The sequence below is a fragment of the Canis lupus genome, chromosome 12 (genome assembly GCF_011100685.1).
Source record: "Canis lupus familiaris isolate Mischka breed German Shepherd chromosome 12, alternate assembly UU_Cfam_GSD_1.0, whole genome shotgun sequence".
Taxonomy (NCBI): Eukaryota; Metazoa; Chordata; class Mammalia; order Carnivora; family Canidae; genus Canis; species Canis lupus.
In genome coordinates, this window is record NC_049233.1 from 3,614,043 (window position 1) to 3,632,068 (window position 18,026).

The following is an 18,026-nucleotide window of genomic DNA, read 5'->3' on the forward strand; positions in this document are numbered from 1 at the left end:
CTAGTTGTCCTCCTACAGGAAGCCCTCCCTGACACCTCCCACCAAGCTGAATAAGGCCATCTCATCCACCCCAATTAAAGCACTCATCTGTCACACCTGGGTGGCTCAGTGGTTGAGTGTCTGCCTTGGGCTCAGGGTGTGATCCTGGGGTCCTGGGATCAAGTCCCACACTGGGCTCCCTACAGGGACCCTGCTTCTCCCTCTGCCTGTGTCTCTGCCTCTCTCTTTGTGTGTCTCTCATGAATAAATAAATAAAATTTTTTAAAAACACTCATCTTGGGCAGCCCAATGGCCCAGCGGTTTAGCACCACCTTCAGCCCAGGGTGTGATCCTGGAGACCGGGGATTGAGTCCCATGTCGGGCTCCCTGCATGGAGCCTACTTCTCCTTCTGCATGTGTCTCTGTGTGTCTCTCATGAATAAATAAATACAATCTTTTTAAAAAATGTTTCTTTAAAAAAAAAAAACTCCTCTTACTGTCATGAAATTACTGACCATTTGACTCTGGAGTCAGGTGTCTTCACCCCAACCCCAAGTTTCAGAAGCATGGGGCATGGTCTGCATAAAGCAGAGATCTGTCACGTTTGTTGTGTAAAACAATGAATCAAGCCTGACATCACAGATGGAGTCGAGGAGACACAACCTTCCGGTGGACAACACTAGAGCCTGAGTCCTCAGTTATCCTCATCCCCATTTTATAGAGGAGGACATCCAGGCTCAGAGAGATCCAGCAACACTCCCAAAGTTGCACAGCAAGTGAGCAGCAGACCCAGAGGAAGCACCTCCAAATGCAAGTCCACAAGGCACCCGGGAGCTTGATGAAACAAGACTTCACACCCTGAGAATCCTCTTAGCAAGGCTGCGTAGGTCCAGGCACCTGGTGAAAACGTGTGTTCTAACCAGCACCAGAAGGGTCCAATGTGGAGGCAGGTTTGGAAACCAGCATTCCTGCATAAAACGTAGAGAGCAACCTGCCAGGCTCTGGGAAAGTTCAGGAGGCTTATTCCCCACGAGTCTGCAATTCCACTCCTGGGTGTGACCTACAAGAAACTCTCCCAAGAACACAAAGACACAGTGGCCAGCTTTGTCGTGCAGCACCCTTGGTAAAAAAACTAGGAAGATCATCAGGAACCTTGCTAGGTGTCCACAGTCAACAAACAAGAAAATGAACAGGGTGCTGTTCCAAGGGGGGGGAGTATGTGGCCAAGGAAAAGTTGAAGAGCAACATGATACCCAGATCCCAATTTTAGCAAGCTTAAAACGCGCAAAACAAAACTATTTTTAAGTGCACAGTAACTGAAAGAATTACAAACAATCCCTACAGGACAGGGCAGTGGCTGCCTCTGAGGAGGAAGCGGAGGAGGGTGCAAGACGCACACATGGAGCCTCTGATGACATCTGCAACGTTTTCGTTCTTAAAATGAAAACAAATGTTGATATTATTAGGGCAAAACATCAGTATTTGACCAAGCCAGGTGTTGGGTACAGAGCAGTTTATTAGGCTCTCTAATTCTCCATATGCTTGGAATTTGGGGGTAATAAAATTCATGATGCCTTGTGAGAGAGAGAGAGAACCCCTTTCCTGCCAGGCTCCTGTGGATGATGCCACTCACCTTTGATAAAAGGCTCCTTTGTGAATGCTGTGTGCTCCCCACTTCCCTCACCTCCCCTCAGAACAGACCTGATTCTGGAAGCCATGTCCCTCACACACCTGGGGGCAGGGCCCCCAAATGTCCTAACCCTCAAGGTTTCCCCTGAGGGGAGGAGTGTCCTTTGCCCACATTCCTTCCTAAGGATCTAGCTTTGCTTTCTATCTGCCGCTATGGTGCAGGGGCGGGGATGGGGAGAGGGGGAGACATGGGACTGGATTCCCTGACAGCTCTCAGGCCCCAATTCCAAGGGAGGGAGGCAGCTGCACTGAACACAGACACCCACTGCCCTGACCGAGGTTAATGCTGCTGGGCCTCCCCTGAAACCACAGACCACAGGGGATGAAGAATGAGCTAAGTGCTGTCTCTCTACTCTGCAGCCCTAGCCAGAGACACCAGAGGACCATCAGGGCCCCTGGCTGCTCCTGCTCAGCATGGGGGTGCTGCTCAGCGGGCTCCCTCCCTCCCTCCAGCATATTTCAGCCTTAACAATTTTAAATTCCTCCTAGGCCCCTGGGGATGGCTAGAGAACAGGCTGCCAGGCCTGCTTCTACCTTCCTGCACCTGCACTTCACACCTCCTGTGTCATCCAAGGGGCCCCTCTCAGTGGACCCCAGGAAAAAACTAAAGCCTGGGTGGGGAGGACTCAGGCCTGAGAGGGGATAAAATAGGGGGACAGGGGGAAGAATCCAGCCTCCCTCTCATGCATGAACAAACTTCACAACAGTTACTGCTTCTTGAGGGCCTACCACACGCTAGGCACCAGGCCAGTCAATTTACCTTGTCCCATTCATGCTCACAACCGTCCTACCCATTTTACAGATCCAGAAACAGGCTCAAAGACGTTCTGTGACCTTCCCTGCCCGAGGTCACACAGCCAGGAGTGGCAGAGCCAGGATTTGCCCTGTCTGAAGTAGCTTCACATCCCTGCAACTGACCAAGTGTCCCCACCACCCTGGGATGCCTGCAGAGCCAGCCCACGGTCATCCCACCGGCAAGGGGGGGGACGACAACGACGACGACGACGATCTGAGTCGGGAAAGGGGGCCTCGAGGGGTTTGGTGCCCACCAGGAGGCTCTCAGTACTGAGATATGGATGGCCATCATCAAGGCGGGCAGGTGGTCAGAGTGGCTGGGAGGCTAGGGCACACCTGTCCAGCCTCAGGTGAGCTGCTGGCCAGTCCTACCTCTTGGCCTTAACTGTGGATGAGGCCACCACATGATCCAGGGAGAGGCCCAGGCAGAGCCAGAGAAGGTGGAAGGAAAGGGAGAGATGTGGGTAGAATATGAGGGAAGCAGAGAAAGCCACAGGGTCCCACAGAATGAGGCAGGGACTGGAGACTAAGGGTGGCCCTGCTTCCCTCCCCCCATCACAGCTCGGGGGTACCGCTCTCCATGGCAGCCCCAAGGCAGAAGGCTGGGGCCCGCATCTCATCCCCTCACCCAGGCCAGGCCCCTGAGCAAGTGGCAAGCGTAAAGGTCAACTGGAATATAAAGCAGAATGTGCCTTATTTTCATTTCCAATATGTCTGGGTCATAAAAATGCTAGTTTAATAAATTGGGAGGAAACCGAAAAGCACACAGCTCATTCAGGGCTGGGCAGGGGAAGTACCATGAGCTTAACAGGTCTGACAATGTGGGTCCCACCCCTCCACAGGGCCCACTCCCTCACCAGGTTCCACACCTGGTCCCAAGGCTGACGGACTCCCTGGCACTGACAGGGCCTGGCACTGGGGTGGAGGGGAAGGGGCCTAAAGGTGGGGGTGTCCAGCCCGATTCTGCCCTCAATAAGCCCCTGGACCTCAGGGAGCCCTACAAGAGCCATGCAAAGGAAAAGGACCTCACGTACCAGGATGGCTGCAGCCCACGAAGGCTCAGGGAAGTCTTGGATTTTGAGTCAGGGTTTGAAGGAGTCTGACTCTGTCCATCAGACATCAAGAGGGGCACTCGAGGGGCACCTAGATGCCTCAGTGGTTGAGCATCTGCCTTTGGCTCAGGGCGTGACCCCGGGGTCCTGGGATCAAGTCCCGCATCGGGCTCCCTTCAGGGAGCCCGCTTCTCCCTCTGCCTGTGTCTCTGCCAATCCCTGTGTCTCTTATGAATAAATAAGTAAAATCTTAAAAAAAAAAAAAAAAAAAAAAAAAAGGAGGGGACTTGAGGAGGAGCACTTGACCAGGAAAATCCCTAAGGTAGGTTTGGAAAGCAGGGCCCAAGTTCAGAGAACATGCAGGGTTGAGGCAGGCTGGACTCCACTGGAGAGACGACCAGAAAGGCCACGGGGGCCATGGCAATCCCATGGTGACCTGACCCCTAGGAGGTAAAACTCAATGCTCCTTCTGCAGGAGAGGCCACGGGGGAGAGGAGTGGGGTCAGCCCACCTGGTCCAATGTCCTCCTTCCACCCAAGGTCACACAGTGAGTTGGCAGCAGAGCCAGACCCAGAATGCAGATTCCTGAGCTATGGGAAGCCTCAGTGGTAAAAGGACCCACAGCTCTCCCCTGAGTGGGGAGCCAGTGATCACCCCAGCATCCCCAGACCTCATAGTGAGGTTCAGGAGAGCCCCAGGACCATCCCACTGGGGACACTCAGGTACACTCACCAGTCATCCCTCTGCCAAAAGCCACAGACCTGCCCAGCTCCCCAGCTTGCATGGCTCAGACCAAATCCTCTCACCTGAACCCCCCTTGGATGCTCTGTCAGCGGGAGATGAGGACCAACATTATGGAGCCCGGCTGTGCACCCACCCACTCCACCGCCAGCTCCTCTCTACATTATTCCACATCCTTGGCCTGAAAGGTACATTTGAGTCTGCCCATTTCACAGATGAGATGAACAAGGTCCAGAGAGGTGGAGTGACCTGGGGCCAAGCTCTGGGCTACCTACCATGTGGCTACCTGCAAGGGCAGGGAGTGCTCTGGGCTTCGCTACAACCAGGCATTCAGCCGCCATCCACAGTCTACACGCTAGACGCTACCCTAGCACTCTCCATGCATTTGTGCAGTCTTCACGGCGCCCTATGAGGTGGGTTTCTGGCATTTCACGGACAAGGAAACTGAGGCACAGAGAGGTGCCCCCCAGGTAGTAAATGGCAGAGCAGGGGTTTGAAACCAGGCCCTGGAGCCAATACCTTAACCACTACATGCTACTGCCTCTTGGGGCTCCCTGTCTGGCTGGCCCTACCTGGCTCCTGTCTCCAGCTCTCCTTCCTCAGATTGGGGGAGAGTGGAAAGGGACAGCGTGGGGGGGGGGGGCATGGGTAGGAGGAGGCCAGCAGGATAGGATCCTCCCTCAGGCTCCGCCCTTATGGCTCCTCCCCCATCACCTGTGTGGCTCCAGGAGAATTGTGCAGGGACCACTTGCCTATTGTACAGGTGACAAAATTGAGGTCCTGAGAGGCCCAGTGATTGCCCAAGGTCATCAGACTCCTGCCCGCCCCCCTTCCACAACACCCTGTGCAGCAATAAGGAGCAGGATGTGGGTTTTGGAATCCCTGTAGTCCCCCTCTCCCTGCCCCCAGGGCTCAGTACTTCCTCTTGGGTTCCCAGGTCAATAACCAGGAAAAGCCATGCCCCAGGGCCTTTGTACTTGCTATTCCCTCTACCTAAACACTCCACCTCCAGATATCCATAGGGCAACCCCCCTTACTCTACCAAGCCTATGCACAAATGTCCCCTTTTCAGTAAAGCCACCCCCAACCATCCCATTGAAATTGGCCCCCCACTCCTTCACCTCTCTAGTTACTTCCCTGCTTTGTTCTCCATTAAGTATTTATATGCTTTACCTATCCACTGCCTGCCTTCCCCCTCAAACGTGGAAGCCCAGCAAGGCAAGGCCTTCCTCCGTTTTGTCTCCTGCCTTATAAGGTTCCTTAAAGCAGTAGTCCTCCACCTAGGGTGCACGTGGGTTTCACCGGGGAACCTGAGTCCCATCTCAGACCAATTAATCTGAATTCCTGGGGTGGGGCTCAGGTACTAGGATTTTTTCAAATTCCCCAGGTGATTTCATCGTGCAGCCAGATGGAGACTGCTGCTGGCAGGGCTGGGCACAGGAGATGCTCAGTATGGAGTTAGTAAACAAAAGAGTGAGTGAATGAATGAATGAGTGAGTAAATGAGTCAGTGGAGAATTAATTGATTTTTATAGGTGGACAAGCCGAGGTCCAGTCAGGAGAGAGAGCCAGATGCTGGCAGTAGTGAACTTGAGCCTCCCAGGCTCTGTCCCACCTCAACCGCAAAGTCACACCCCTTGCCCACCCAGGGGCCGTCAGCTCCCACCTGGACTCCAGGACCCCACCAGGCTTCCCTCAAGGGCATTTCTGGGAAGTCCCCCCAGAGGCCCCACTCCCTCCTTCTACTTTCACAATAACAGACTTGTTTGCCAGTCCAGTCGCCAGGGCTGAATCCCGGCTTCCACTCCCAAACCTCCTGCATTCCGAGCGGCTCTGCAGGCACAGGGGGCACCTGGGAAGTAGCAGGCTTGCCAGGGCTGCAGGGTGGGTGGGGTGCCCCCTGGGGAAGCCAGGTGGAAGGGGAATGCCGGGCCCACTCAGAGCACCTGGTCTGGTGGCCAACCCAGCCCCCTCGCAGGTATCCAAACACAGGTCAGGCCTCCACGTCTCATCAGCCCCCTGGAGGCTGAGGAATCAAATGGCTCTAGTAAATTCCCCTGGTGGTTGCAATGAGCAGCCAGGCTTGAGAACCACTGAAGCCACACAACCTCTACCCCGGCAGCCCTACCCACCCGTCCTCCCGCTACCCCTGGATCCCCAGCATCTGACTGTATTGCGGGGGCTACCCCTCCACCATGGACAACATCCAGCTGGTTTGGACAGAGCTCAGAGGGCATGGAGAGAACTAGCAAAGGAGTAGTCAGGGGGGCTCTGAGCCTGGGCCTGCAGCTGCTTCCTGGGGCCACGTGTCCCCCCACCCCCCTCGGTGCAGGCTTCAGCCTGACCCTTATGTCTTGAGGCCCCCCTTCCCGGACTCTCACCACAGACGGACAGCTGATGATTGTGGGAAAGAGGGGCACAGTCAAGCAAGGCCTATGTGCTACCCCTGATAGTCACCCTCAGCAAGACCCCCTTCCCACACCTCCTCCACACATTCCCCACCCCTCATGCGGCCTAGCACTTCACAAACACTAACCTCTGGCAAAACTATTCTGGTGACACCAGTGTCCCCTGAGCACCTCCTCAGGGCTTTGCACACATTATCACCTCTGCCAGGCAAATACCATCATGCCTGTGAGCAAACAGACTCAGAAAGGCCACACAGAGTATCAGGCCAGGTCTCAAACCCAAGTCTTTCTGATGGCCAAGAGATAGGAGAGCAGAGTGGCGAGCTGGGTAGCTTCTGGGCCAAACAGCCTGCATTTGTATTCCAGCTCCACCACACATGCTGTGTGACCTTGGGCAAATTGCTCAGCTTCTCTGTGCCTCAGTTCTCTATTTGTACAAAGGGAATAACAATTACACACCAGGGCTTGCTGTGAAGATTAAGAAAAACCCTGGCACAGGATGTGTGTTTTGTTGTAAATGTGGGATTTTTCCACCTCAGACACCTCTCCTGGAGGGTCCCTCACTCACCCTCAAATATTTATTGAGGAAGCTTTGTTAGAACAAATCTCTAACAACAGCCTCAAATGGTACAGGATTAGATATGCACTAACAGGGAACAGAGATTTGGGTGAAAGGAATTCCATAAGTCAGGGAGGAACCGGAGGTGTTTTGGGGTTGGAGATACATCCAGGTTGGTCCTAGGATGACCAAAGTGGTGGGCACTGGTGGGCACTGGTTTAACCCAATGGTAAGATGGGCCTGGCTACAATCATGCCCACAGCCAAGAGCTGATACAGAACTCTGTAGACCATGGCGACCCTGCTGATAGCACAGAGTCTGGGGGGACATGGGGACAGCAGATGCCTCACTCTCCATGAGTTCATTCAGCCAAGATTCCTGAGAGCCTATGGGCCTGGCACCAACTGGGGGTCCTGCAGGTGCTGCTGAGAGGCTGGCGGGGTCAGCTGATGTCCTCTGACTCATCTCACTTCCCAGGTGGGAGCTCAAGTGTAGCCCTACACCCGGCTGCCTCAGTTGGTAGAATGTGTGACTCTCGATCTCAGGGTTGTGAGTTCCAGCCCCATGTTGAGATTACTTAAAAATAGAGATTACTTTAAAAAAAAAAAAAAAAAGAGTAGCCCTAGATTATACATAAATGTGGGCCTGGTATATACCCACAAAACTTTATTTATGGGCACCAAAATTTGAATCCCACATGCGTTTCCTGTGTCGTGACATTATTCTTTTGATTTTTTTCCTTCAACCACTTAAAAGACCAAGACTATTCTTAGCTCATGGGTCATACAAAAACAGATAGCAGGCCAGATTTGGCTCTTGGGCTAACCCCTGGTCTACAGGGGAAAGGCAACAGCCAAGAGGAAAACAAGGAAATGTGCACATGAGTACAAACCATGATGAGTACCATAAAGGGAAAGACGGGGAAACAAGACCGAATAATTGAGGGGTAGGAGGGCTTCTCTGAAGGGAGTCCATTTAAGCTTCAGGTTGAATGAGAAGTACCTATCCCCACAGAGTGAAGGGAGAACATTCCATATACAGGGGACAGCAAATGCAAAGGCCCTATGGTGGGGAAAACAGTGTCATCAAGGACCATAAGGAAAACTTATGAGTTTAAGGAGTGCACCCAGGAGAGACAAAAGATGTGGTCGGAGTGCCTGGTAGCACAGAGCCTCTCAGACAGGCAGGAGTTTGGAAATTTGCATTTTAATCTAAAAGCAATGACAGGTTTAATAGGAGTGAGATCTGGCTTTTAGAAAGCTCACTATGGCCACTGAGCAAAGGTTTGGCTGTGGAGAGGCCCATTTGGAAGGAGAGAGAAGAGAAAGTTTCTGCAGTGGTCTGGGGAGAGGCCCCAGGGGTGGGAAGGGTGAGGGGTGTCATGTCTAGGGCACATTCTAAGAGGAAAGCCTGTAGGGTTTGCTGACAGTAGAAAAAGGATGTACAAAACTGTCACCAGATTTTTTGGCCTGGTGCTGGAAGGATGAAGCTGTCTTCAAGGGAGTGGGCAAGCTGTGGGAGGGTGGATAGACTTTCTTGAAAGTTCCTCCTCGTTGTGCAGTGAAAACACTTTGAAGACACAAAGCCACATCCTCAATAGAATATCTTGTGTTATTTAAGCCATAAAGTTTCCCCCAGAGTCCTGGGTCAGGCACTGAGGAGCAGAACAAGCCAAGCACCAGGCAGGCAGCTTTCTCCAGAAGTAAGCCACAAACCTTTACAGCACTTACAACCCCATGTGGGTCCAGAGTATCACACAGCCAGGAGGGCTGGTGGGGGGTTGCACAGAAGGCCTAATGTGGCTCACCAGCGCCCCCGGCCCTGCCTTTCTTAGGAAGCTGGGGCACCTGCCCATCTCCACCCTCTCCCCAGCTCACCAGTGTCCCCTCTGCCCCCTCTTCTCCCAGCCCCCTTCTGCCCTCCCTCCATTTTACCCCACTCCTTCCTCCCATGCTCCATTGTCTGACAGTGAGACCTAGCTTGTTATCTTAAAGTTAGGTTGGCTGCTTGGTCTGCAGGAAGACGAGAGGCCCAGCAGATGGTGGGGCCTCTCCAGGATCAGCCTCAAAGGTCACCGTCTGTCACTGCCCACCCGCTCCAGCCTCTTCCACATCAATGGAGTCTCTCATGCTGATTTCAGGCCCCACAAGCTGTGCAGTGACATTTCCTGCGGGCTGACTGTGTGCCAGGCACCGTGCTAGGCCTTCTCTGGACATTAACTCTTAATTATCTCACCTGGTCTATGAGGATATGTTCTCATAGGATAGGCCTATGTTCTCATCCCCATTTTACAAATGAGGAATCAGAGGGGCACCTGGGTGGCTCAGTGGTTGAGTATCTGCCTTCAGTTCAGGGCGTGATCGGATCAAGTCCCACATCGGGCTCCCCACAGGGAGCCTACTTCTCCCTCTGCCTATGTCTCTGCCTCTCTCTCTGTGTGTCTCTCATGAATAAATAAATAAATAAAATTGTTTAAAAAAAATGAGGAAGCAGAGGCACAAACAGGCAAAATAATTAGCCATGGTGACAAAGACTCTCTGGCTCCAGCATCCAAATTCTTCAACACCAGGCTGGATAACCCCACACACACCACCCTCTTCAAGCCTCAGCTTTTCTGTCTGCTGCAAATGAATGAGGGACTCAATGGAACGATTTCTGGATCCTTCTAGCCTTTATAAGTCTGGAATTTAAAAACTGCTTTCTTCCAAGGCACCTGATATATTCTTTCTCCCCCCAACAGTGGCTGCTCTCAGGGAAAGATCTTCTTGGCCCATTCACACTATGGTATAAATGACCTACACGGTGAATGGAGGTGAGGGGACTCTGGTGGAAAGATTCAAACCCAGGCCTAACTCGTTCCAGAACCTGGGCTGTCCCAACATAGCATTGCGCTAGCCACATCCTTGGGCTTTAGGAGCTCTTCCAAAAGGTACTCTTTACACCCATCAATATTCCCTGTTCCCAAAGAGAGAGCCAAAATGAGGATGAAGGAAGAGGATGGGAACAGGAAGTAAGGGATATAAGCTATCAAGTCAGACCCACGACTTCTGAGAGTCAGGGCTTCTGGTCCCCATGAAAGCCTGGGTCCCACTTCCAACCCAGTTTATTTGGACAGGCATTCTGGAAGGAGTCAGGCCTGGGAGCTGAGGACCTAACTTCTGGCCCTGCCTAGAAGGACTTAGATTCTACATCTGTACGATGGGGAGTTGGCCCCTTCCAGCTCTACTAGTTTTGAGTTTTGCTCATACCCTGACCCCAAAGGCACCCCATTAGCTTTCTCCAGGTAGGAAATCACCTCTAGTGCCCCCAAGCCCAGAGCTCCTCTCTGAGCTGTGCACAAGAAACTCACCTCTTAGAAGAAGGGGAGCTATAATCACAGCCTCTGGTAGAAGTTCCCAGCAGGCCCCACTTATTGGCCTTGGCAGAGCAGGGCTGGGGCTGCAGTGATGCCCTTTGAAACTGACACCTGACACAGCAGCTCTCCTGGCCTGGGCGCCCCTCCCTCATGCTCCCCAGGCAGTGGCCTCTGCTCCTGACCGCCCCCAACAAAGTTCAACCTTTTTGCCTCTGTAAAAGGCTTTTAAGTTTCTCACCCAGCCTCTCATTTCTCAGTTTAATTATTGAGGAGCCCTCTTGTCGCCAGGCTGGAACATTAACACTGTTAAAAAGGAACCCAAGGAATGCAGACCACAGATGACTGCCTCCCTCTGGCTCTCTCCCCATCTCCCCTGCCCTGAATCTCCTTTCCAACATGTCCCTCCTGCCCCCATTCCTTCTCTCCTCCCCAGGCCCCCACCTCCCAATCCCATCTCACTTTCTGTGCAGCAGGGAGGCTCCTGACCCCCTGCCTCAACCCATTCATCTCTCGGGCAATCTGAGAAGGCACAGATAAAACTGAGGCCTCAGCCATGTTCATAGGTAACCAGATGGGCAGAAAAAAAGGAGTACCTGTGAGCCCCTAGGCTGGTGAGGCCTGGCTCCAGGCACCCTCACCCTACCAGAGACCTTGTGCCAACTAGAGAGAGATTAGCATGGAAGTCACAGTGCACTCCCAGTGGAGTCATTGATGCCTCACTCCAAAATATCCATGTTTCCAAGAACTCACAGATACCATTCTTGTACCCTTTACCCTGTGTCAAGTGACACCTCTCCACTCCTTTAGCCTCTCCATCTCTCCATAAAGTGGGTACTGGCTCATCTCTGGGAGATGGCAGGGAGGCACTCACTGAGGTCATGGACACAAGGGTCCCATCACCTTTGGTTCAGGATGTGATCCCAGAGTCTCGGGATCCAGTCTCACATTGGGCTCCCTGCACGGAGCCTGCTTCTCCCTCTATGTCTCTGCCTCTCTCTCTGTGTGTGTGTGTCTCTCATGAAAAAATAAATAAAATCTTTAAAGAAAAAAAAAAAAACAAGGGTCCCATCAGACTGTCTTCTAAAACACCCACAGTCCCCAAAAGTGTTTTTTTTTTTTTTAAGATTATATTTATTCATGAGAAACAGAGAGAGAGAGGCAGAGATACGGGCAGAGGGGGAAGCAGGCTCCATGCGGGGAGCCTGATGTGGGACTCGATCCTGGGACTCCGGGATCACACCCCGATCCGAAGGCAGACAGACACTCAACCACCTGAGCCACCCAGGTGCCCCCAAAAGTGTTTAATAAAAAGCTCCAATAAGGAAACTGCAACAGCCCCATGTATATAGTCTGGGCCTCTTCTCCAAGGCCGAGGACCTAGGCCCCACCCAGACAGATTGACAAGGAGTCTGGGGCTTGTCCTTTCTGCTGATGGCCCCAGGTGGCCTTCCCTCTCAGGCCTGGGGCAGGCAGGCTGAAGCAATGACTCAGCTAACCTAAGCCATTGCCAGGACCTGGCCTGGGCAGCTGAGCCCTGCTTTCTCCTCCCCTCTGGGTCTCCACTCCTCAGTGCGGGTGGGAGAAGTGGACCAGGCTACCCATTCCCAAACCATCTGTAAGGAATGATCTCTGGCAGCACAGCCCCCTGGGGGCTGTTTGGATTGTCTACTGCAAGGGCAAAGTTTCCTTCAAGTTTTCTGTTCAGCTTAATCTGGCATTCTTCATAATTCATCCATTTGCTTAAAAATTAAGATAGTGTTTCCATTTGGATTATAAGTAAAACCAACACCCCAGGAAGAAGGCCCATAGGTAAGGAGCACAAGGCACATGACCCCACAAAGTTCTAACTCCCACCCCACGCTGTAACAGGACAACTCTAGCTTCATTTCTTTCCCACTCCCACCCCATGCCCAACTTAGTGGACTTCTACACCATTCACCTCCACTTCAACCCAGGCCCCTAAAAATGCTCCCAAAGTACTGATGCACTATGGGACTGGACAAATGGGCTCTTGAAAAGGTCTAGGTGAGAGAGTCACAGCCTCACCACTTCCCACTCTGCATGGGCCCAGACAGCCTCTCTCAGCCCACTGGGTCTAACTTTGGAGACTGAGGAGGGAAGGGGCCACCTCCAGAAGCTGGGAACCTGACACCAGGATGAAGGAGGGACCCAGTGGCTTCCTCTGTGCTTTCCTTCCTCCTCCTCCCACATATTTTCCCTCCCTCCCTCCCCCCCCACACCCCGCACCCCTTACACAACACACACACACACACACAAGCACACAAGCACACACAAACACACAGCAAAGAAGGCAGGCTCCAAAGAAGAGCGGCTCATAATTATTGGTAAAATGCTTGTAATGTTTTTCTCTCTACCCGGTAGCTTTCAGTTGTTTTAGCAGCTTAGCGAAGCACTTGGCTCCAATTGAATTGCAAATCAGCAGCTCTTGCCCCAGGAAGAGAGGAAGGGAGGTAGCAAGGAGGGGGCAGGGAAGGATTCCAGACGAAAGGGAGAAAGGTGTGCAAGGAAGAAGGGCAGGAGGAAGGAAATGAGCAAATGAGCAAGGGAAGCTTGGTTCTGGGCCCAGAGCAACAGCTACAGAGACCGCCTGCTCCTTCGAGGCCCTTTCCCTGTCCTCATCCACCATCCACCTTCTGCTGTAGCCCACTGCCCCATCCAAAATATCAAGACACATTTTATAACCATAATCTTGGGGTGAAGTGTGAGGGCCACACTGGGCTTTCTCAACTACTACAAGAAAAGCATATCTTTCTAGGGAATTACAATTTATTTGAAAACAATGTCAAAAACAAAAGTCTTGCTTTATCTCTTTGGCAGTCTCCAACATTCATATTTCCATTTTATCTATTTCTTTGACTCTGTTTCTCTTTCTGACTACATGTATTTCTACATATCCATCTGTCTGTCTTTTTACACATCTGTCCACCTATCTCCTTCCTTCTGTTTCACCAGCACTTCATTCTCCCCTCTTGGTTCAGAATTCCCCACAGAGGAGCGGAGTTGATCAGGGAACTCTGGGCGGCCGTGCTGTTTCAGTACCATGGTCAGCACCCCGGAGCCGCTCCTCCCTGACACCTACACTCCTCGGATCCTCAGCTCTCACCACAGGACTGCCCCCAAATTCTCAGATACTGTTGTGGGGGATGGTACAGTCCTCAGAGTCCAGGAGGGAAGAGGAGAAAGAAACTAGCCAGGCCTGGCACCCTAGGTTGTTGGCGGAAGACCACGTCTGGGGCCAACTGGCCAGACACTAACCTTGAAGAGGCGAAGGATGTTGGCCACCATGATGGAGACAGAGCTCCCTGAAGCACCGATGACACCGACCACACGTTCCGGTTTGGTGATGATGGGGGGGCCGCCACTGCCACAGCGGACCTCTGTGCCATCCTTCTCGATGAGCGCCTGCACAAAGGTCAGGGACTGCTCGAGGGCATGGGTGTCCCTCGAGCAGGTGTCCAGAATGCGGGCGCCCAGCGTGATGTTGGGCAGCAGGTCCGGGTCATTGTTGATGCGATCCAGGGCAAAGAGCATGGCCTCCAGCCGATGGATGCCCTTCTCCTTCTTAAGTTCTCCACAGGCCTTGCCCTCTGAACCCCGACCGTGCACTGGGAACAGGCCGCCCAGTGTGATGTCCCCATCTATGCGAATGGAATTCATGTGGGGGTGGCCCTTGGGCTTCCCCAGGGAGGAAGGCACCCAGGGGCCATAAAGGCTAAGGAGCAGGCAAAGAGGCAGCCGGGCCCACCACCAGCCCCAGCCTGTCTTCCCAGGCATCTCGGAAATCCCTAGAGACCCATGAAGGGCAGGCCCCACTCCTAGCCTTGGCAGGCCCCTGGCCCCACAGCCTGGGTGAGCATGGGCAGGGCAGCCCCCACAAGTCTCTCCAGGGCTGCTTCAGCAGCAGGGTGGCTGAGGGCAGCCAATGGGGTCACCCATGCTGGTGCTCCTCGCCACTCAGGCAGTGCTCAGTTGCTGACATGGGCCATTCCCACAGGCAGCAGGGAGTGGCCAGGGAGCAGCAAAGCTCTAGTCTTGGTCCTCACGTTCTGCGGGCCTGTTCTTGACGGATGAATGTGAAAAGAGAGTGCTCCTAGCTTCACGTATCTTGGCATCAAGGAGAAAACAGCTTCAATGCTCTCCTCCTACCAACCTTAGAAGGGAGAGAGAGGGAGAGGGAGGGGGAGAGGGAGAGGGATGGAGAGAGGGAGAGGGAGGGGGAGAGAGAGAGAGAGAGAGAGAATCAAACAGAAGCCCAAAGAAGACATTAGCTATTCTGATCTCTCATGAGGAGCCTGAGAGAAGGAGATGCTGGAGGTTATCGCCACAGGCTCCACAAATCTGAACTTGGTTTTCTCCCAGCTGCTGCTCGACTTTGGTTCAAGTGGGAGAGCCTGAGGCAGAAATTAGGTCATGTTTGAAGATTTCTTAGGCCTAGACCCACTGCCATCAGAAACCAGGGGATCAGAGTGCACACTCCCCAGGAACAGCCTGAACTGACTTGAGAGGAAGAAGGGTCTTCCTCAACACTCACCCACATGAGGGAACAGCAAGAAATCAGGTCCACAGGATCCAACCCCATTTTAGAGATGAGGGAACTGAGGCCCAGAGCAGAAGAGCATTTTGTCCAAGTCACACAGGTAGTGAGAAGCACAATACCACGCGGACCCCAGCTTCCCAGCTCTGGAGCCAAAGACACTTAGGTTCCTTGGGGACTGAGGAATAAGGAAGCCAGCAAGGCCCCCTGCAGAAGAAACCAGGCTGGGAGCTGCTCACTCTGAAGACCAGGGAGAAGCTGGGGCTGTCCCAGCTCAGAATCCTCATCCCAAATCCAATCGGGCAATGCAAATTTCACATTTCTACCTCAGCCACACCCCTGGCAGACGGTAACCCCAGGGGCTCCAAGCTCAAGGAGGTAGGCCTCCTTTTCATTTGCTTGGCCTCCCTCCCCCACCATCTTTCTCATGGTCTTTAGCTCTCAATTTCTCCACTGCTCTTTCTCTCTCCCCCACTTCCTCCCTCTGAGAGGGGGGGCTCAGGTTATGGCCTGAACTACTGCACATTATTATGATCATTGTCATTATTATTGTTGTTGTGATTAAATATTTATCTGCAAGGGTAGAGGAGAGAACACCAGCTCTTCCTCATTCTCACTGCTAATTTGGGCTAATTTCCCCTGGGGTTCCTTCCCTTGCCCCAGCCTCCCACTCGCTCAAAACCAGCAACCTCCCTCCCCTCAACTTAGAAGGCCACAGGGAGAAGCACTGGAAGCTGAGTCAGGGATTGGTTGGGGGGCTGACACCCAGGCTCCCATTCCAATGGGTTTGTCAAATGAAGACCAGCAAGCCACTCACCCATTCTGTGCCTCAGTTTCCCTAGCCATTTAGAAGAAGGGCTTGTGTTTGGATTAGGAGGTTTTCCTAGAGATGCAGTCCCTGCATCCAGGCCAAGCAAGCCTCTCAGAGCCACCTGTCCCCTGCTTGGACTTCCCCCACACAGAGGCCCCAACTGCTCCAGTTCTGGGAAAGGAGAGGAAGAAGAGAGTACAGCCTCAATTCCTGAGCTTCCCTGCCTAGCGCCTTCTGAACCCTCACCTCACACATCTGACCCCTCATCAAAATGTTCCCCCACCCTTTAGCTCCTCAGAGGCCAAGAACAGCTATTAATTCTCCTTCAGCCCATGCCACAGGGGAACCAGAAGCCCCGAGGAATCCCATAACCCTCCCAAAGTCACAAAGCAAGTCAAGATGGGGCAAGACTCAAAGCCAGCACCAGTCACACTGAGAGGTCCGAGGTAGCCTGCAGGAAAGCTTCCTAATCCCACAGCCACTCCTGAAGCCAGGAGCCAGTGACCTAGTGCTGGGGCGGGGCGGGGGTGGGGTGGGGTGGGGTGGTGGTGTCAGTACCTGGGGGAAGGCTGAAGAGTAAGAGCTGCTAAAACACCGGAGGGGGGCTACACCTCAATGGAACTGTCATCCCCACTTCCACCTCCCTGTGAGTGAGTTTAGCAGATGGCTTTCTGGGTGGCCACGGGGAGTGAAGGGCTGTGGGGTAGTTGCCACTGATGCCAGCACCAGGCAAAGGCAATTCAGACAGGAACACCGGCGGTCCCTGCCCCTGCCATCCCCTAGAGAGATCTCCTTCCCAGATCTCCAGAACAGAAGGGGATGGATGAGGATGCGGTCCGGGGGAAGACTGCCCCTGCAGGGCACTTTCAGCTGGCACAGCCATGGGAAGGAGTCCCCTCCCGGCCGGTGTCCCATGGGTGGGACAGCCCACACAATGAAACACTGTCTTGTCCAAACGCCATGGTGGCCCTGGAGCGATGACAACACTGCTGTGTGCCGGGCACCACACTAAGTGCTGGGCGTGCATGGCAGCGGGCTCACACCCCGGAGCGGCGGGCTCAGAGGAGGAAGGGGAGCTCCACCCCAGGCCCAGGCCTGCAGGCCCCCCGGAGCCCGCGCTCTGCTGGCGGCCCTCTCCTAACATCCTGCCATCCTGCGGGCCGGGCCTGGGCGGCCTGGCTTAAACATGGAGGGAGTCCTGGCCTCAGATGGGCCTTGTGAGGAGGCCGCAGTGGGGCCGATGCTGGCGGAGGGCCGGGGCTCCTCGCGGTCGGCCCAGCTCAGGCTCCAGATTCCTCGTGAAGGCCCAACACCGGCTTCTCCTGGGAGCCCACGCACCCCAGGCGGAGCAATGTGCACACACCATACAGACACAACACACACTGTACACACAGCACACAGACACGAACGTACCACACCACACACACACCCCATACACACAACACAGATATAAACGTACCACACACACCATACACATAACACATAGACAAACATGCTACACACCACATACACCAGACACAGACCACATACCACATACACACCATACACACACACTATACACACACCAAACATACAGCACAGATACAAACATAGCACACACTATACACACATACCACATACACACATCGCACATGCATATACCACACACACCCACACACCATACACACATTATACACACATGCCATACACACACACCACACATATATATATCACATAGACACAAACATACTACACACCACATATGCCACACAGATACAAACATACCACACAGAATACACACATACCACACGTGCATACACCACACACACACCATACAGATACACCCATACCACACACATATAACATATATCACGTAGACACAAACATATCACACAGCATGCACATACCACATATACCATATGCACACACACCACACACATATATACCAAACATATCATACATACACACTTGTACATACATATATCACATACACATAAACACATTACACACATGCCAGACATGAACACAGCACATACCAATACACACCACATGCCATATGCACACACACCCTACATACATACTACACACCACAGACACCACACAC

General features: G+C 53.2%; 1 protein-coding gene across 10 annotated transcripts in view; it reads right to left on the minus strand.

The window, feature by feature from the left end:
- GRM4 (glutamate metabotropic receptor 4) overlaps nucleotides 1-18,026 on the minus strand; it is a 116,235-nt gene that overhangs the window by 90,045 nt on the left and 8,164 nt on the right. For 9 of the 10 annotated variants that reach the window (XR_005367589.1, XR_005367591.1, XR_005367590.1 and 6 more), the window contains exon 2: nucleotides 13,854-14,748. Coding sequence is in view for 7 of the 10 variants with exons in the window: in XM_038553776.1 (XP_038409704.1) it covers nucleotides 13,854-14,372 (519 nt within the window). In the remaining 3 variants the exon portion in view is untranslated. The remainder of the gene's footprint in view (nucleotides 1-13,853; nucleotides 14,749-18,026) is intronic. The other variant, XM_038553774.1, reaches the window with a different exon arrangement.